We start from the raw sequence: 20424 nt of genomic DNA on the forward strand, positions 1-20424 counted from the left end.
CAAATGTAGAACTCGGAGCCACCTGCAAAGGTGTGCATTATGTACTGGGCTGAGCCTTGGATGCAATCAGAGGACGGCACATCGAGTAACAAACTTTATTGTATGAGTATATAGATAGATATACATAATTGTATGTGGCTACAGATATTTACAAGCTGGTGGGGCGGGCGGGGACACTGTTGAGTAACGGATGAGACAACAACGACAACATATGACGAATAAATAGCCATCTAAGCTTAGCTAACCGAACCGTACCCGAAGTAATAAACCCGTTGCTTATGCAAATGAGATTAGCAATGGGTGGATGGATGGATGGGCAATGGACACATGGACGGAGAGAAACAACGAAGACGGACAGAGCAAGAGCAAGAGATTGATGGATTGGATGGCTTGTTTAGAAGCACTCCTTACGAAAAGAGAACCCGTACTGATCGCACTTGTAGCGCAGCGTCTTGGCCAGCTGCGGGGGACCGCAATAGAATACGGTCACCTTGCCCTTCTGCTGTGCCTGCAGCTGCTTGAACACCTTGTCCCAGTTGGGGCGTCCGGCATTTGTGCGCGTCTTCAAGCCCGTGATAAGATCCCGCTTGCCCTGAGATACAAAATGGAAGAAATTTACGGAATTGGAATTGAAATATAATTGATTGTTGGCATACTATGTACCTTCTCGTGGAGCAAATCCAGGGCCAGCTGTAGACCCACCGCCTTCATGTCGGTCCTCTGCAGGGCACTCGTGATGTACATGTGCATGTCCAGGAAGCTATCGAAGGAAAACCCCGTCAGGGAAGCTCTAGGAATTGGAATTGGAAATAATTATGTACTCCTACCGTTCCATGGCGCCGCCCAGCTCCGCCTGCTCAATCTCCAGCTGGGAGAGAAGGTTCACAAACCACTCGAAGGATCGCTGATCGCGATTGATCCAAAAGAAGTCCACCTTGCGCAGATTCATCACAGACTTGGGGATCTCGCTGGCCCACTCGAACTGGCAGCGCGGACAGCTGTGTCGCGCCTTCCAGTAGCGGTGCATGATGGACTGCAGAATGGAGGCGAAGGGCGTCACACCGATCCCTGTGCCGATGAGCACCGCATGCTGGGCCCCAAAGATGTGGCTTGAGGGCGCACCGTACGGGCCGTCGATGAATATCTAAGAGCGTATCAGCGCAGGGGAGAAACAGAGAAGTTAGCAAATGAGATCGGGTTAGTGCCCGGGCTGAGGGGCCGAGTGTGTGTGTGTGTGTGTGTGTTGGTGTGACCCAAACCTCCATGACGCCCGCATCGAGTGTGACCTTGCTACCGCTGTTAGTTGTAGAGCTGCTGCCACCACCTCCGCCGCCGCGGTTCGTTAGGGAGGTGGACAGGGTGCGTAGGAATGTGGGACGCCGCAGAATGGACTTTCTGCTGCTCGTCCACGTTTGGGTGTTGTCCTTTTTGTTGAATTGGATTGGATGGTTGTTAGTTTGAGGGCGATCTTAGTTAGTTCTACGGCTTTGCGCTACGGCAAACATACCTCGAGCGGCTTGGACACGGCGTCCGCCGTCAGGCTGAGCCTGGTCATCTGCAGCCTGTCGCTGGACTCCGCCTTGGCCAGCTGTCCCTGCTCCGCCCTGCTGGCCGGACTGCCGCTGTTCTCCGGCGCCATCGCCAGCTGCGACTGCGACTCGTGCTCCTCCACGCTGGGCGTCTTGAAGGCAATGATGGTGGGCTTGTTGCGCATGTAGCGGAAGCTCTGGGCCAGCGACTTGTTCTGCGGACTGAGGTAGGCCAGGCCCACGCTGTTGTTCCGGGCACGGCGCACCCGCTTGTCATCAAAAGTACGCTCCGACTCCGAACGGCCCAGGGCACGAAGACTTTGAATGCAAAGAGGATGGATTAGGGATTCACCTTCGTTGGGTGGGTTGGGATGTACTTACGCCTTGAGCCGGCTGCGCTTCTTGATCTTCACACTGATGTCCGGCAGCGAGATGCTCTTCTCCAGCGGCCGCTGCTTGAATCCGCCCGGATCCTCGCGCTCCCCGTCGCCGACGAAGGCGCCGTTGAGCATGCCCGTCGCACTGGGCTTGCTCTTCGGCTCACCGGGCTCTTTGCGGGAGAAGGTTCGCTGCAGGGTTTTCTTGATGCTCCGGATGCGATTAACGCCCATCGCTGGTGGGGCAGGCTCCGGCGCATGGGGACTGCCGCCCGCGAGCTTGCGATGCTGACGAGGAGGTCGCACCGGCGGTCCCGCCTGTCCGACCATGTTGCGGGCGAGGAAATCCGTTTGCGGAGTGGACGTGGCAATGGCGGCCATGCCGCCGGCCAGCGCCGGATTGCGTGTCTCGTTGAGGAGCATGAAGCTGGGCGTGGGAATGGCGTGCATGTGCTGGCCCGCCTCGCCCTTGTGCAGCTTCTGCTGCTCGCGCTCGAAGTAGCGGTAGAGGCGGTTGGTCCACTCGCCCACGGTGCGGATGTGCAGCCACATGTAGTCCTCCTGCTCGGGCGCGGAGCTGATGGTGAACGGATGCCACTCGTAGTTGGCGATGGCGGGAATGTTGACGAACACATAGTCGCCGGGGCGGAAGTTGAAGTTGAACGGCCGCTTGATCACCAGATGGATCACCTTGGAAGGCAGCAGCAGGCCGGAGCTGATGTAGGTCTTGCCGTGCTCGCCCCGCATCCACACGTAGCGCAGCACCCGCTCCACGATGTAGACGAGACCCGGCAGCAGGAACCACTTCCAGAAGTTGGGCCCGTGGAACAGGGTGAGTATCCAGAAGGGGACGTACAGCAGGTGCGTCCAGTAGAAGACCTCGAAGCTGCCCTTGCGCCGCACGAACGGCTGCGAGCAGACGAACATCACCACGAGTATGGTGAGCAGGGCGACGCCCGTGGGATTGGCACAGCCCGGTATCAGGCCAAACAGACCCGGACGATCCGTCAGCAGCCACTCCCCGATCGTGTAGTGGCCGGCATTGATGTTCGGGTCGTTGATCACGATAATGGAGAAGTTGAACAGATGCATGATCGTGTGGACCAGGCTGAGCACCGATATGGTGATGCCCGTCAGCTTGTGCAGGTAGACATGATGGTCCAGCGGCAGATACGAGGACAATCCCCGTCCCCTGAGATACGTGAGGGAGTGCCGCAGCATCAGCACCAGCACCCAGGCGCAGTTGAAGTTCAGGCATTGTCCTGCAGCATTTGAAACGTAAATCTAAAGATCGGAGGGTATCGGAGATCTACAGCTAGAACTACTACTCACCGCAGGCTCTGGCTATGATGACAAAACCATTGCTGGCCCGGTACTGGATGGCACGGGAGATGAACAGGCACAGATTGACGGCTATGTAGAAGAAGAGGTACGTGACAAAGACCTGGTTGTTCTTCATGTAGGCCAGCGTCAGCTGGTGAGGTATCGTGTTCCACAGCCTGCCAGCTACCGCCGGACGATCCTCGGCAACTGGCACCAGCCACCGATCGATCCTAAAATATTGCAAACAAACCATTCAAGTCTCTCCCTCTCTCTCTCCATCAGACGCTGAGCTTACGTTATGCTGAGGTTCTCCAGGAGACCGCCGTGCTTGTGCAGCTGATTTTTGAGCGCCTCGTAGGTGATCTCGCCGCTGTTGTGCGGATCCGCATCCTCGAACATGGCACTGGTGAGGTCCTCGATCTGATCCTCGGAGAACTCCATGCCGTTCTCCTTGATGCAGTGCCGTATCACATCGTGCAGCTCCTTGTGCTGTATGAGGCCATCGCCTGCAAAGGATGGACATGGATGCGGTTAACAGTGGATCCGATCCTCCATTGCTCGCCACCCTCACCCTCACCCTCACTCACCATCAATGTCGTAGACCTTGAACAGGAAGCGTATCTTGTCGTCGGCCGACTGGCCCGAGAACTGGTGTATGGCATCGATGAACTCCTGCAGCGAAATGGACCCGGAGTTGTCCTTGTCAAAGATTTGAAAGACACGCTCCGTGAAGAAGGGCTATCCCACACACGAGAAGGAAAGTTTGTTAGCCTCATAGGGTACATGCACATATACATTTGGATGGTGAACCCACATTCTTGGAGGTGACAATCTTCTGGAATTCCTCGCGACGAATCTCCTGCTCGTTGCCGACGGTGTTGCGGAACAGCTGCTCCAGGCGGGCCAGCGAGCTCTTGTCGAAGCCGGTGCGCGGCCGGGAGTTGGTCAGATGCGAAATAAACTCCATTACCTGATTGGTGGAAATGAGATTGGTCCCGTCCATGTCTATCAGGCGGTACAACTTGTCCAGTATCTAGGATTAGGCATGGATTAGTGGATGTCCGATACACCTGGATGCACCTGCACCTGCAGCTGCAGCTGCTTGGTGGGCTACCACTTACTCCGCGCGTATGCCAGATGTCGCGAAAGTTCTTGAAGCTCACTCTGCTGTTCTCACCGCAGATCACATAGGCCACCGATTCGATCTGCTCGGCAAAGTCCATCTGACGGTCGTCGCTGTAACCGAAACCCCAAAGAGATCGATCTCAGTATTACCATTAACGATACCCAATACCATGCCCCCCGCCCCCATCGCCTGTCTGCTCCCCATCTCTAACACGCTCCCGCTGCTGGAGCTGCTCGCGCTATATTTGTATTTGAATGACTTCATTACGACAGGCAGCCCAATGACAGTTTCTGGCGCAGTCTCAGTCTTAGTCTCAGTCTTGGTCTTGGTCTTAGTCTCAGCTTCATTCCCAGTGCCAGTGCCAGTGCCAGTCGCAGTCGCAGCTTTAGTCAGAGTGCCAGCTTCAGCTTCAACTTCAGCTGTTGCTGTCGAGGCATGCGGACTATGTTAGCTGTTGTATATGTTAACATACAACACAGATAGCATCGCCATTGGCGATGCCATCTCACGGCAGACTATGTCTTGGGCCTGGCCTGCGCTGCTCTGCTCTGCTCTGCACTGGACTGGTGCTGCTCTGGATAAGTGTAGCGCTGGCATTTCAATTCGTGGCAAGAGGCATTTGCGGTGGCTTCTGGTTGGCGCAGCTGGAATGCCTGGAGCACGCCAGAAAGGTGCGTGTGTGTGGAGTGGACAGCCTGGCATAGTCCATACCATTTTTTTTCTTCTCCTCGCCTTTTTGCTGGCAAGCGAGCTAATTGTTTTGGCACCGTCACAGCACCGATCCCCAGAAGGAGGAGGCGCAGACAGAGGACAGGGCACAGGGCGCATTGAGATCTAACTACGAGTATCTATAATCTAAAAACAAAACAAAAACAAAAACAAAACAAAAACTTACGTTAAACGTCCCTTGATATGCTCGATCCAGCGGTCTTGCAGGAGATGGCCATTCCGTTCGAGATCGAAGAGCTGGAAGAGCTTTTGCTGGAATTCCTGTAAGCACATCCGAGAAACAAGTTGTAAAATAATAAATTTATGTGTCCAGTTTGCCAGTGGATGATGCCCCCCCTACCCATGCCCATTCCCCATTCTCTGGATCTTTGGTTCGAGCCAAGTGTTAATTAATTTATGAACGTATTGTTTAAAGAAGCATTTGTTTATGGCCCGCACCTGAAGATTTATACTCGTTCCAGTGTTTACACTGCGATCAGATTTAAGATCGAGGGAGAAAGATACTGGAGAATCCCCCTATGCCATGCCCATTTCTATGGCATCGTAATGAGCATAATTAAAACTATTCCCCATCGATACGATCCCACGGCCACTCAAAGTATGCGGCAGCAGCTGTGGTGGCAGATGAATGTTTTGCATTAATTATCCGCTTATTAATATTTTAATGACATTCGATGGCACGATCATGAGCGCCCAGCATTGTCTGCACATCGAGGATGGGATCGCATCGTTTGGTCACAGTTGATCGGCCGTTCGGCCCCTCCAAGTGGACTCCCAGAGCCCAAAGATGATGATGAAAAATGTGCATATTTAACGGATGAGCTCTGGGGCAGCGCATCGCGGCGATGACTGGTTGGACAGCTTTCGGGTAGCCCATAAAACGAAATACAGACGAAGCAAAACACAAAGCACGAAAGTAAACACAACAACAAAAATGTAAGCCCATCGAAAGAGAGACACAAATCAAAAAAAAAAAAAAAAAAAAAAACGAGTTTTCAATTCTGGCATCAGGTAAAGGACCACAAGACGACGCGATGACCACAAATATGTGGCACAAGGTCAGGCCCAGCAGCGAGCTGCAACTGCACAAGAGTCCCAGAGTCCCCCCCATCCAATTCCCCAATGCTCCGCTCCCCATTTGCATGGCATCTACCCGGTTGACGTAATTAAACCCGTTGATATACAACAATTAAGGCTGCTACATGTTGCAGCGGATGGGTGGGGTGGGGTGGGGGAGACCAGATAGAGACAACGATGACGATGACTTACCTCGTCCAGGAAGAGCTTGCGGAACGCCTCACGAGTGTGCCTTCCCTCGCCCTCGTCAAAGAGCGCACTGCACTCCGATATCAAGAGCCAGCGCTGCTTCTCCCGACGTGCCTCCAGCTCCATGGAGCTACAGTTTTTATCTAAATTGAGGTTGTATCGTTCCATGTACAAATTTGATTGCAACTGAGTCGTCTGCTGAGGCTGATTCTCATTCTGACTCTGACTCTGACTCCAACTCTGATGCTGAGGCTGATGTTCAATCTGATTTGAGTTCGAGTTCGTATTCGTATTCGCCAGCGGCGCTTCCTGTTTGCCATCGCTGGCTATCAGAATGCTGGGCGAGGTGGCCAGAACTAAGCCAACAGTGGCCGTTGTCGTTGTCGTCGCCGGCGGCGGCACAGCCCCATCCGTCGAGTCCAGGTCGAGTACGGCGGCGCTTGTGGTGCTATCGCCATCTGAATCCGCATTAGCGTGAACTTCCTCTACAGGATGATCGCGAGAACCGCCGTGTAATCTCTCCAGGTACTGGGCCGCCTGGTGCAGCACGTGACTGACTCCATTCGCCTGCGGCTGGACGGGCTGATGGGCCGGGGACTGCGACTCGAACTTGGGCTCCGCTTCCGCTGTTGTGGTGGGCAGCTCGTCAGAGAAGGAGACCTTCTTGGGGGAACGCGACGGAGTGACGGGTATTTCCAGGGACCTGTTCGAGGACACCGAGCCCCGATGGTTCTCCGCTTGACTCTTTGCGTCGTTGTCGTTATCCATTCTATAAGATTTATCACTCAATCAATCACTAGGCACACCACAGTTCACCTTTACCGCATTCTAGATCCTCTCGATCACTCACTATCTATCGTCTATCGTCTATCGTTAATCTCGATTATCCTCGGGCTTCGTATCGAAGTGTAACGGTTCGGTTCGTTTAGATACGATTCGGTTCGGTTCAGGCACGACGGAGATGCCAATATGCACTTTAATAATAAGTCCAATCGGACACAGCGGCGAGCAGCAACTGAAAGCGAAAGCTCCAAACGGCGCACGAATGAGGTGAGACGAGGGCCTCGGATCGGTGGCAGTGTCGGGGCTGAGAATCGGATTGACTCGGCTTCTGCGGGGCTGCCTGCCCTGCCTGCCTGCCTGCCAGACTCGACGCTGTATGTATGATCGCTTTTGAAAACGCGTTTCGGCTTACAACGTGCCGAACATCGGTTTAATATTTCAATATTTCAGCCCCAGCGAGAGAACCAGAATCGAGCGAGTTTTTGGTGTTTTAGTTTTAGAATGGATTCAATGGATATATGCCCCTCTCGTACGCCATACAATGTATGGGCTAGGAGTCTGTGTATCTGTATCTGTATCTGTATGTGGAATCTGAATATCGAGGCGTAAAATGGCTGCCTATCGCGGAGCGTAGCTGCCTGCTGCTTCAATTGCCTTGTCCCGTATCTGTGCGTCACTTGGTTGATATTCTAATTTGGTTTTTGCGCGACTCATTCGCACCGCTTGTGTACTTATTCGATAAGGGACGGGATGCGATGGGATGGCCGTTTCCATTGCCGTTGCCATTTCCAGGCAGGTGCAAATAATTCTGTTGTAGTCACAGCGGCTTCTTCCAGCGAATCGACGTCTTCACTTTTTTTTCATTATTAATTTCAATGCCCGTGTTGTGTAATAATCAAACTTGTTGCCCCAGCCCCCCTCCCCATCCACAGCCAAGTATGTGCCCGGAGCGATGGAACGTGTCTATTTCCGAATTCCCGCCCTGGATGCACACATCACAAACATCAAATCACAAAGTACGAGCCGAACACTACCTGTGGGCTGTGGCCTGCGGGCTCTTTGTTACGGATTGCAATTGTGATGGATGGAGGGAGGGAGGGAGGGAGGGAGGTAACGGCATAATAATGGGTCAATGGCAATGGGCCAAGCCAAGCCAAGCCAAGCCAGACCAGACCAGGCTAGGAAGTGGATACGCGAGCCACTCAACGTAGCACACTTCGGGCCAATCAATCGAATCCAATCGAATCGAATCGAATCCAATCCACATTCGAAGCCGCAGCCAAATCCACGGCTAAGCGCTAAACAGCTCTAAGCGGTCAAATCTCATCAAGGTTAGGCCAACACTTCCACCGACACCGACACTTTCAACAAAAATGTATTGTTATCGAGTCATTGAACTCCACTCCACTCCACACCACTCCACACCCCGTCCCTACAGCCAGCACCCCATCCCAGCTCGATTGCAGCGCCTTGAACGATTGATTGCTAAACGAGAGAAGTGTTGGGTGGTGGGGGGAGAGCTTCACAGCTTCAAGTGAAGTCTCTGGCAAAGGGCAAGTCTTTATGGAGCAGAATTTCGACTCGTGTCTTGTCTCTCTCTCTCTCTCTCTCTCCCTCGCTCTTCTTAACGTTTGCCATGCAATCTGATCTGCTGATTAATGTTCGACCACGGCCTTTGGCTTTGTTAGCACAGGTTACTGCCCGCGATTCATTTCATTTTGTTTCGTTTCCGCCTCCACCTCCGTTTCCACTTCCTCCACATCTTCTGTAATCCCTCAGTGCACCGTCTGTATGCTTCTCGCATCCGCCTGCGTGAGCAATTTTTATGGCCATTGTTAATTGCTGAAATTGGCATTCCCTGGCACAGCGGGGCGACACTCTCCGCCAGCAGCAAGTCACATTGCCATGGCTCCCCCGGGGTCTAGGAATTGGTGTTTCATTGTGATGGCGCTGCAATTGACACCGCTGCGGCCAATTAAGCGTCCAACTTGGTATCAGAGTTGGAACTGGACATGGAGTTGGAGTCGGGAGTCCCCGTTCGCCGGGTGGTCTGCAATCGCAACATATCCCCCATACCCCCATGCACCGGCTGCGACGGCTGGCATGCAGATTGATTTGCTCGGCAAACGTTCGCCGCTTGTTGGCAATTTTCCAAATGGCCGGCGACGAGAGGCAGTGTCATCAATTTAAATTAAGTTCCAGCTTTTTATCGCCACTCGGCGAGACCACTCCGGGCAGCGTCCGCCTCCTTATTGCTCCGCCGCCTGGCCCCTATCTGCTCGTAGTCTCCTGCCCCGTCATCATTATCCAAAACATGTCATTAGGCGGCCGCGAGCAGCAGCCAGCGACTAGCTGACTAGCGACCAGGCAAGAGGAGTACAGAATCCTGTTCTTGCAACTGCAACGATCTCTCTCTTTCGCTCTCTCAGTCTGTCTCTGTCTGTGCTATCAACTGGAATTCCAGCGGCAGCGACTGAGCGTTGCGTTGCGTTGCGTGCAGCGGAAATTGGCCAAAGAGACGGGGACGACCAATGCGACATCTACGCCGACGTCGACATCGATGTCGGCTTTGGAGTCAGACTCTGCGCAGACGCAGACGCGTATACACCACCGTCCGTCGCCTAATAAAGCGGCCGCGATCGCAACGCTAATTAAAATAATTGAAATTTCTCACGGGAAACGCGCAATCGCGACACTTGCAGGGCATCCTTTAGCTCAAAGCCCATCATCCATTTCATTCTGATTCCGATTCTGATTCTCATTCTCATCCTCATTCTCATCCTCCTTCAACGACATCGACATCGACTCCAATGCTGGAGCCATATCCGTTGCAAGTGCGGCTAATTGCAAATTGCAACATGGACATGTGGACATGTCCAACAATCGAATTGACAGCTGCTTTACCCTTGGCACATTTGATGGACATTAACATGGATCATCGTTCGATGTTCGTTCTGTCCGCTCGCTGATGCTGGAGATGAGAATTCCTTCAGCCTCTGCCTCTGCCCCTGCCCCTGCCTCTGCCTCTGCCGATTCCCATTCTCATTCCCCAGCTCCGCATAAATGCATAAATTTCATTAGCCAAAGACAGTTGTTGGTAGTTCTTCTCTCTAGTGTTTGGCACTTAAATTAAATGTCAGCTTAGTTGGCTGACTTTGTGCAGCTCTTCCAGCCTCCGCTCGCTTCTTGCCGTACTTTAAAGAGTGCCACAGGAAATGGTAACCAAAAATAAATAAAAATAAACATAAAGAAAACGAACTGCACGATAAATAAACTGAAAATATTGTTGCATGAGATCGTGGATCGTTGCATGCGCACTCTGATCGAGATCTCAGCGACAGATAGCGGACCCAAGTTACGATCATACATATGCATATAGACTGGCCACGGGCTCCGCCTGGGCCGTAAAGTTGTCGAAAATGATTTGCAGATCAAGATTTGTGCGCACAATTTATGTGATAACCCAGTAAGAGCAACCAAAATGGTAACACTCGCACCACAAACTCTGCAACAAATAAAAAAAAACACTCTTCAAAGAAATGCAATTGCTATGCGAGATCAGCCTCTACTCTCTACTCTCCCCTTTCCCCTCAGTCCACGGTTCCGGCCGGGTCCAATTAGTGCCTGGGACTCCGGCAGAGCATTTGAAATTCATGGGCAATTGTTAGTGCCTCCATGTAGCGCTAATAATGACGCCTTTAAATGTGCAATAACAATTTTTGAGACGCGCAAAAAGTGCGCTCTTTCTATACGATATATATACGTATATATATATACTCGCATATCTATAGATATATCTTGATAGCCTATATCTGCCTGCCCGATGTGCGTGTGTGTGTGTGTGTGTGTGTGTGTGTGTGTCTCTGTGCGAATGAGTAAGTGCGTTTAAGTACCGCCCATAGGCTGGCAAACCAGCTACTGCCTGCCTGCCTGCTAGCTGCTGTCTACTGTCTACTGTCTGCTGGCTGCTCCACCTCCTGCTTCTTCATCTCGCACTCCTGCTGATCTACAAAAAGCTGCTCATGAGCTACGTGAGTTTTTTACTGATCGCCAACCGCCGCCAGGCAACCAGGCAGAAGATTGACTTTGATCTGCGGAGCAGGCGGTGTGCGAAGATATCACTTAGCCAGACTGAGAAGGCATCCTCCCAAAGTGGAAGATTAAATGTTTAATCTACACCCGCGAAATGGAATGCAGAAGGTCGTACAAAAGGCAGCAGAACTATCAAAAGAAATCCACTTAATATTGGAAAAGAGAGTGCTGAGAGGTTGCGGGATCAATGCTTCCAGAAGTGCTTCTTAGTTCAGGCCAACTGCCAGTCAGCTTATCCTTGAGTTTAACCAAATACAAAAATCCAAATCTCTTGGCCGCAATCATTAATCAATATAATGCACTCGGCGTGGCTGATTAAAATTGGGCGCATGTCGCTCTACTCAGGCCAAATTAAGCCCTTGGGAGTGGCCACAGCCCCAGCCTCAGCCTCCCAATTGAAATGCAAGATCATGTTTGGGGACTGGGACTAAGACTGGAGCTGCGGCTGGGGCTGGGGCTGAGGCCTCCAGACCGCCTGGGCGACAGCTGAACAAAGTGTGTGTCAGTTGCAGTCAAGTGGAGCCATAAAGCTCCAAGAGATCGACGGTGGCGATGGCGATGCCTGTGTCAGCTACTGCGATCAGTCACGGGGCAACGGCAATTGGATTTGGTTGTGGTTGTGGATGTGGATATGGACGGGTGGGCGGATTTATGGCCTGCCCAGCGTCAGTTTAATGAGTCGCCTGCATCCATAATGCCGGCCCAAAAGGAGTTAAGGGGCAGCCACAGCAACCGCAACCACAACCAGGGCAGGCAGCAAGCAAATAAAAAAGTCCCCATATATTCGTGAAAAGAGAAAAAAAAGTCAATGGATTAGATTAGACGGCGCAGCTGTCGTGACAGGTTGAGCTGCGTTTGGGAAACGGGCACGAAATCGAAGCGGGCGAATGAGAATTTATGGCCAATGCCAAGCGAGCTGGAGCGAAGCTCAATCTCAGCCAGAGTCAGAGTCAGAGCCTGGGACTCGGACTGCGACTGTGACTGTGGTGGTTGTGGCTGTGGCTGTGGCTGGGATCTGGAGCTTGGTCAATTGGTGCGTGCAATGGACGCAATATTTTATAATGACTTCATTACAACAACTGCAACAGGAGAGCCACAGTCGGAGGCAGCGCTAGAGCCTGGGGGCCACAAAAATTGTAATAAAAACTTGGCTTTATTTTGACTTTTTTCCGGCCAAATTTGGCCACTTTGATTCGTCGCATAATTGGCAATTATCGTCGGAGTGGAGCGGAGCGTAGCCCAAAGCCATGTCCAGGTCCCCAGAGTGGAGTCGTGGGCGATCCCGCTCTCACTCTCCTACTCTCTTGTTATCTCTCTTTCCCAGTGGGATGAAGCACGCTAACCCTGCGGGTTGTCTTTGTCGGGCGAAGGATTTATGCGGCTAATGTGCGTCCGTTTCATTGTTTATTGAGCTCTGTGGGCCGAGGCATGGAGCCATGGAGCCATGGAGCATGGGGCATGGTCAGGTGCAGTCAGTCAATGAGCTGGGGAGAGCTGTGGAGCCATTTATTAATTGCATTTCCATTCACTTTGCCTCCAGTCTCCAGTCGCGACTCGCGATCTTAGCCTTAGGCCCCACAAGTGAATGTGGCACACACACACACACACACACACACACGCACACCGTTGCAATCGAGCAAAACTCCTGCACGCACATTTGCATTTTATGGCTGAAATTAGCGTCTAATTGGAGTTTACACGCTGCATATTTTATTCGCAAATAAATTGTGCTGGTGTGGTGGTATGCTGGTATGGTGGTGGGGCTGCACTTTTCGATTTTGGGGGTTTGGCTGCTGCTGCTGCTGCTGTTGCTGCCGCTGCGCTTTTTGCCGTTTTTCATTTGCCATTTGCTGAATTTGTCAGCGTTTCGCGCTCTCTCAATTCAAATAAAACCAAAAATCGAAGCGAATACCGAAACTCGAACAAAAAGGCAACAAGTGCCCCAATCCATTCACCACACACGCACACACACACACACACACGATCAGCACGCACTGGACAGCTATCTCGCTCACTCGCTTTTTGCCTATGCGTGGCTCTATAATTGCAAATTACAAACACATTCAAATGCCGATCAAGTGCGACACACACACACAGGGACACACGCACAGGTGGCTGCTCGGACTGCAGGTAGGCGTGTTTATTAGTCGGCCTTAAAACGCACACATTTCCAAAATGGCGACCATATCGCTGGCATTGCAACAACAACAACTGCAGACAACTACTGTAATATCCAATTCGATAAGCCGCCAACAAAAAATAAAAACCAAAACTAAAAGGTGACACAAATTACGGGCTTTGCTTTGCAGGTGTTATCGATGGTGGTGAGAGCAGAGCACAATCGATATTGCAACAGTGCATGGGAATTTGAGAGAATATCCCTGTGAATGGGATATCCCTCCGAAAGGGAAATTGAAACTTCCCGAATGCCATTTAGAATTACAGTTGCACTTTCTGCATTTCGCCTGGCCTGCTTAGGCTTTTCCTAGACATGGGATACGGCGGCGCATGTCGTCAGGCTGGGAGTGGGACTGGGACTGGGGGCACTACTCCTGTTACCGCTGCCGGCTCCTGCCGCTTGTTGAACATGTGCTTGGAAGCTGCTGCCGCCTGCAGCTGCTATCGGGCTGGCCGTGGTTTAGTCTTACTGCCAAGTGACAGGCGCTGGCTACCATCGGGCAGCGTGAAATTCGATATGCCATTTGGATCTGGATGCACTGCGAGACAGCGCAGGCGCCTGCACCACGATTCGCTTCCCACTTTTTGGCTGGCATTTTCCAATTAACTTCGCATTAGCCACCGCCCAAAGTTCTGTGGTGGGGACTTTCATATTTCGCCTCTGCCGCCTGTCACTTGCGGCCATGTAACGTCATCCTCAACATGACAGACGCGGGCTAATCCACACCTACCCGCTGCCCAAGTGGCCCGCCGTCTCCTCTCCCGTTTGCTTGCAAAATTATTAACGCCATTAACGGCAATAGAAATATTTGTGTTGGCCAGCCCAATCCCCCTCCCCACCGCATGCACTCGGCCAAACGGGTTGCAGTTGCAGTCCGCCCGGCCGCAGGGGAAAAGGAAAAAGATTACAAGTCATGGCTACAAGCGCCTGCGACTGTGGCCCACAAATGTGACTAATGGCATTTTTGAATGCAGATGCAAACGCAAATGGGACGGTGAGAGAGAGAGAGAGAGTCATGGATGGCGGATGGCGGATGGAGCTGCAGCTTAGGCCGCGACTCCTCTGCAGTTCTCTGCAGTTAAGTTTATAGGCAACAATTTTTAACGCCTTGCCAGGCTGGCTGGCTGGCAGTCAGGCAGGCAGGCAGTCAGATCAGCAGATCGCGGATTCCATCCGCATGCCCATGTGCGTGTGCTTTTCTGCAGCGTCATTAATTTTGCCATGAATTGACAAAAACATCATAAACTACTTGTTGAACAGAAAATCCACTTCGGGCGACAGCATCCCAGCCCACGCGCCAATCCGGGGCTGTGGCCCGGTGCCGGTGCCGGGACCGAGATGGGAGATGCCGTTGCCGCCCGGCAGGCTCATGTTCAGCTTTTGCTGCGCCTGTGCGTCTATGGGGAGCGGCTGTGCAGCCTCATAAATATGGCAAAGACTTCCCCATCCTAACCCAGCCAATGACCTGCAACTGGAGGGCTTGAGCCAAAATTAATGGGCCCAAAGAATGCAATTTCAGATCGGAGATCAGTGGGAAAAGTGGAAGAGCATCCTCCTGCTGCCTCAACTCGGATGTGCAATGGCTGAAAGCATTAGCAGTGGAGTGGAAAATCCTCCAAATCACACGATTGGCTGCTCTCCCTGTTGACCCACGCGGCGTATGCGCAATGTTAGTCCCCCTAATGATCGCAAAGATCGCAGAGTGAAAAACAAACAAACATTTCGCAATTTCAGGCAACAAACATTTACAAACAGGCGACAGCAATTGGATGTTTAATGAATTGCAAAACCGAATCGGCAGATCCCTTGCCGCCGTCCCTCCGCCACTCCTCTCGGTCGCAGTCGCTCTCCCGGAAAACAAGTAGCCGATGAGGCCGATGCAAAAAGGTAAATCGAAGCCGAGATTAATAGCGATAAGGCTATTGATTAGCATTTTAGCCACCGCCATTAGACGGAGGAGCGAGCCAACAAAATTGTAAAATTGTAGAAGATCCACTCTAGATGTTATCAAGGTGATTGGAAGGAGTGAAGCAGGGGAGCAGCGGGAGCAGGGTTCGGTAGGTGTTGCAAGCATGCAATGCAAAGATAATTCAAACGGATGATGCCACAGACCAGACCAGACCAAAAACCAAACCAGACCCGAGCTGAGTCGAGTCTATAGCTGATCGAAAATTAAGCGCACGCCGGCAATTTGCATAAAAGCAGTTTAATGTTTAAATGTTTTATTGAATCGTGGCTCGATTACAAGCAGATCGAGAAGCGATGCGGATAAGGGGGGCGAGGGGCTGGAGGAGATGCAAAATGCAGATGGAGCGGGAGCCGGAGAAAGGAGAGAGAAATGAAGTCGCGCCTAATTTGCAATGCAAATCCCGTCGTTGGGATGCGGCTGACTAAACTATTTGAACCAAGTCATTCCTCCATCCCAAGCTGGAGCTGGAGCCGGAACCGAAGTCTATTTGTAAGGAGCCAAAGTAAACTGGTTTTTTAATTATGAAAAAAATCGATAACTTATCAGCCGAAGATGCAGCAGCAGCAGCAGCAGAAGTATCAGCAGGAGGAGGAGTACAGGCAGGCACGGCAGGCAGGGCAGGAACGTGCGTGTCCAAAAGTGGGAAACGTTGCAGCTGCATTGCCGATGATGATCCCGACCGAATGCTGTTGATGCTGGCTGATCAGTTGTCAATCAAAGGCGACGCTGATGCTTCACACTCGACAATCGACAAGGTCCAATGGAGTATGTCCACATGTGGATCGGGGATTTGGCTGACTGTATAGAGAGAGTGAGAGAGAGATGGGGAAACGAAAGACGCTGGACTATCATCATTAGTCGCTGCCAGAGACATACAGACACGTTTGATAGCAGCCGACGTGCCAGACAACAACGCATCGACGAGACTACTGGCCAGGCTCTAATTGCAGAATGGCAGCTGCGATCTGGAAATGGCAGCCCGGCTACTTTATCCAACTCCAAAGCGACTGCAACTGTCAGCGGCACTCAATGGCCAGATCCAATGTAAAGTGACGCCTGATCTTGAACTGGTTCTGTTCTCGACGCGGTGGTCCACGGCCATCACAGCTCTAGACATTCGCATATGCAAGTGACTCCCGTTCACGTTCCCGTTCCCGTTCCTGTCCCAATCCCAATCCCGCGCTGGCCTTTCCAATTCAATTCTCCAGTCGGTCCAGTCGGTTGTGCGGGCCCTGCTGTGCCCAAATTGCGTATCGATTGATCGTGAATGATATGATATTTTTGGGGTCCAAAGGGGTCTACCACATGCCGTGTCATTACTCGTTCGGTGTCTCTGTCCAATTGGCGCAGGAAATCATAAATTAAATTCGATTGTTTGACAAGGCTCGTGAAATGTTTCCATTTTGAGCGGCCGGCAGCCAGCAGCCAGCAGCAAGCAACTAGCAGCGTTCCACCGCTGTCCGTTCACCTAGGATCGGATAACATGAGCTCTACAATTAGTACTACATGCAACTGCAACTGCATCTCCATCTCCTACACAGAGCGCTGACCAGAGTTCTTCGCGATGCCCCCAAAACGGGCATGAGACACCATCCACATTCGTGTAATGTTGGGCAATGCTTCCCCCCAAAATTGGCGTGCAGCGGAAAAATGAGACAACGTGTTCTGCCACAGAAACAGGGGCTCCAGCTACAGCTACAGTTCCAGCTCCATGTAACACGCACATAATTCATAAAACTTGCCAGAGCCATTCCTGCAGCTGGCGGGGATCTGCAGCATCTGTACCGAGTATCGCGGTGTCCATATCGCTGGGAGATTCATATGCACGCACCTTGGCGGCTTCGCCTGAATTGCCAGCTTCTCCTGTTCTCAGTTCTCTGCATATGCCATCAACACCAGTCGCCAAATGGCGTTCGTGTGTGGCAAGTGACACACGAGGCGATGCAGCACAGCTGGAAGCGTCGTCGTCGTCGTCCACTCCACTCCACTCCAGTTCCAGCTTCAGCTTCAGCACTGGCAGTGGATGCAGTGCTGTGTGCTGTGTGGTGTGCCAACAATGCCTACAAATGGTGGCTATCTATCAGTGTGCAGCACACAGTGGAGATGGCAGCGTGTCACGTGAAGGAGAGCCAAGATCTGGAAATATACTCTTGAAATCGAACATCTCTGACTATTATTTCTTTCAGAGATATGCAGGAGGCAGCACAGCAGACTCTTGATGACGTTGTTAGGTTTATTGCTTGTCGTTTAGATTACTTTAGTTCGGTTTCGGTTTCCGTTTCGTTTTCGTATTAGTATTAATATAGCTATGCACTAGACGTCCTCCGCTTCGATTCACACTGACTTTAAAACTTACTTTAATCACTAATAGCAGAATGGGGTTCTTAGCGCTAAGTAGATTATTAGATCCACACGGGCCGCTGCTATGAGCGGATGCTACCCAGCAGCGGTGTGCTCTCGGCAGCCTTTGAGGTAATCACGTTATGGCGGGCGCTCGATGCAGCCGGCGGTTGCGGAGGAGCACCGCCTGGCCCTGGTGGCCGTTGCCAATGGCTGGGCCCTGGCTGCTCGTCCTCCATCTCAACGATGCGCGACTGTCGCGCCTTGCGCTTCTGCTGGCTCACCTCGTGAAGGTAGAGGGCGCTAAGGCACATGTCCGCCACGCCCACACTCATGGGATTCTTGGAGAGCCGCGGCTCCACCCCGTAGAGGCTGTAGAGGAGCGTGTCTGCGGGTCCCTCGAGGCGGCCTTCAGCCTTGCTCAGTCGCAGGCGTCGCATACTGTCCAGGGGTCCCACGCTGGCGGTCAGATTCTGCTGCAGCATTTGGCGGAAATCGCTGCCAGCGACGGGGAAGCCTCCGGGGCGAAGGGACTGGGAGAGCTCCATCTGGGCGGGACTCAGCTGGGCGGCCAAAACCGAATTGGCTATGGAGCAGTACTCCTCGCCAATGGTGCCGAATGAGATCAGGCTGTGGGTGAGCGGATTCTCATGCATGGCCGAGGTCTTGGCCTGTACCAGCTCCTCGATGGCGTGCTCCCGAATGCCCTTGATGAACAGCGAAGCCTCCTTGGGCATCTGCCACTCGGGATTGTTGAGCGTGAAGCGGACCAGCGACATCTCAGTCTTACCGCCGACCAGACTCGTCTGCTGCGGCTTGGCGAGCTCCTCCAGGTCGCTGTTTAGCTGCCAGTCGGGATTGCCGTGCTTGCGCACATCCATCTGGGCGAACGAGCAGACGTTGCCCACTCCGCGCACCGAGACCGTAAAGGTTCTGAAGAACTTGACAATCTCCATGGCCTTGGGCCGGAACACGAAGATCAGAACGAAGGGAGTCACGAACGGACTGAAGATCTCGCTGAGCAGGTAGCCCGCCTTGAACTGGAAGAAGTTGCTGAACTCATTGCGGACCAGTGCCGTGTGGGCATGTTGCTTCCACTCCGTGGGCAGGTAATGGACGTGGGCGAGGATGGCTGTCATCAGCTGTTCGGGACACCAGATCATGTTCTCGTCGGGAATCAGGGTGCGGCAGACGACGCCCACCACAGTGAGAACGGCTATGATGCTGAGGACATGCTCCACCTGGAAGACGTGCTCCTCGTAGATGCCAAAGGCCAGTATCAGCAGCAGAATGCCTCCGCTCACGAACAGCAGATTGCGGGCTATCACAGCGGCCAGCGGGGAGGAGAAGGAACTGAGGTAGCGGTCGGCATACTCGTAGGCGCGGTTCAGTCTCGCATCGAGCTCGTGATCCAGCTCGTTGAAGTGGCGCAGATAGAGGCGTCCGTAGTTGGACCAGGTCCGCAGACCCAACGCACTTGGGTCCTTCCGCAGGATGTTGGCGTAGGAGAAACTAAAGTAGATGAGCTGCCAGATGAAGATCACAGGTGCCAGTAGGAGATTGACCAGGGCCACGCCCAGTATTAGCTTGGACAGGCGCTGGGCCAACTCCGTTTGGTTACTTCTCACCGCGAACTCGTCCCTCAGCTGCCAGTTGTTCTGGAAGGGCGATCCGGGCCCACGGAACAGGATGAAGTCGATGTTGAACAGCATCCCCCGGCTGAGGGAGCATATCTCGCCCAGAAACGGCAGGTGGAAGCGCACGGGCAGCAGCTGCTTGTTCATCAGGGCCACCAGATAGTTCTTGAACCGCAGCACGCGATGGTAGATGTCCAGCTCCGTGAGGGACTCCTTGTCAATGCACATATGCTGCTCTGCCTGCACTCTGCGAATGCGCTGCTGCACCTCGTGCCAGGTGGTGTTGTCCAGGTCAGTGTCCTCGACGCCCAGGGCCGTGTTGTAGAACTTCTTGATGTCCGCATATTGAGTGATGTGATAGATCATCTTGAGCACCCGAAAGCCCAAGTAGATGGCAGCTATGAATATGATAAGGTAGGCGAACCAGCTGAATTTGATCACACACTCCCCGGTGGGTATGATCACATCGCTGAGTGTAGTTTTGGAGTGGTTCCCCGGGGGGAGGGCGTCCCCGAAGAGCACGTCGTGCCTGATGCAGTACGTCACGAAGGTGAGCAGCCAGACAACAAAGCCAAACTCCAGCACCTGGAACACCTCGTCCAGGACAATCACCTGAAAGCCGTGCTTTTGCTGGTAGTTGTACATGCGGGAGAAGAACGAGTCAAGGTCCTCGATGTGGTTCCATCGTGCCCTGCCCGTCTCTGGCACCATGTGTATCATGATGCCACTGTTGCGTGGAGTGTCTTCGTTCTCTGGCTCATGGTCGTTGAGGGGGTCTAAATGCGCAGCAGCTGTAAATGATTTTGCGTCGTCCGCTTTTGTTGTTGCTTCGTCATGTTGCTCGGTCTCTCGAAACGGATTCGCCTCGGCCAAGGAGCTGTAGTTAATATTTGGGCTTGACATCATGCACCAAGCCCAAGGTCAATTGGCTAACTTATTTATATCACTTTGGTGTCTATATAGTATAGGTAAAATGGAAAATTCGCTCGTCTTTCTTTGTTTGATTTTACTGAACCTTCCTAAACTAGGGCTGGCAAACCACGTATTGTTTCCATTTGGTGGGCATCAGCTGTT

General features: G+C 52.5%; 2 protein-coding genes across 3 annotated transcripts; both read right to left on the reverse strand.

The window, feature by feature from the left end:
• Positions 1 to 45: 45 nt before the first annotated feature.
• On the reverse strand, positions 46 to 7443 carry LOC111073829 (NADPH oxidase 5). Of its 2 annotated transcripts, XM_041592919.1 has the most exons (14): positions 6617 to 7442; positions 6354 to 6544; positions 5251 to 5345; positions 4351 to 4465; positions 4044 to 4262; positions 3817 to 3967; positions 3525 to 3735; positions 3239 to 3459; positions 1911 to 3168; positions 1508 to 1847; positions 1260 to 1424; positions 828 to 1144; positions 664 to 760; positions 47 to 592 (listed from the first exon to the last, which is right to left on the reverse strand). In XM_041592919.1, exons 1-14 carry the CDS (start codon positions 7116 to 7118, stop codon positions 395 to 397), a joined length of 4080 nt encoding a protein of 1359 aa, XP_041448853.1. In that variant the 5' UTR covers positions 7119 to 7442; the 3' UTR covers positions 47 to 394. The 2 variants fall into 2 exon arrangements, with proteins under 2 accessions (XP_041448854.1, XP_041448853.1); XM_041592920.1 differs by lacking the exon at positions 1260 to 1424 and having other exon boundaries at positions 46 to 592; positions 6617 to 7443.
• A 10145-nt stretch (positions 7444 to 17588) lies between these two features.
• LOC111073889 (autophagy-related protein 9A) lies at positions 17589 to 20395 on the reverse strand. The gene has a single exon (XM_022366442.2). The coding sequence runs from the start codon at positions 20254 to 20256 to the stop codon at positions 17797 to 17799; it is 2460 nt and encodes an 819-aa protein (XP_022222134.2). The 5' UTR covers positions 20257 to 20395; the 3' UTR covers positions 17589 to 17796.
• Positions 20396 to 20424: the final 29 nt, after the last annotated feature.

This window comes from Drosophila obscura, unplaced genomic scaffold (genome assembly GCF_018151105.1).
Source record: "Drosophila obscura isolate BZ-5 IFL unplaced genomic scaffold, ASM1815110v1 contig_186, whole genome shotgun sequence".
In the NCBI taxonomy this organism is placed as follows: Eukaryota; Metazoa; Arthropoda; class Insecta; order Diptera; family Drosophilidae; genus Drosophila; species Drosophila obscura.

Coding starts and splice junctions, on each gene's coding strand:
- LOC111073829 (XM_041592919.1), bottom strand. CDS start 7,118: ATGGATAACGACAACGACGCAAAGAGTCAAGCGGAGAACCATCGGGGC. Junction 4,466..5,250: donor CATATCAAGGGACGTTTAAC/GTAAGTTTTTGT, acceptor TTTCGGTTACAG/CGACGACCGTCAGATGGACT. Junction 3,736..3,816: donor CAAGGTCTACGACATTGATG/GTGAGTGAGGGT, acceptor CATCCTTTGCAG/GCGATGGCCTCATACAGCAC.
- LOC111073889 (XM_022366442.2), bottom strand. CDS start 20,256: ATGATGTCAAGCCCAAATATTAACTACAGCTCCTTGGCCGAGGCGAAT.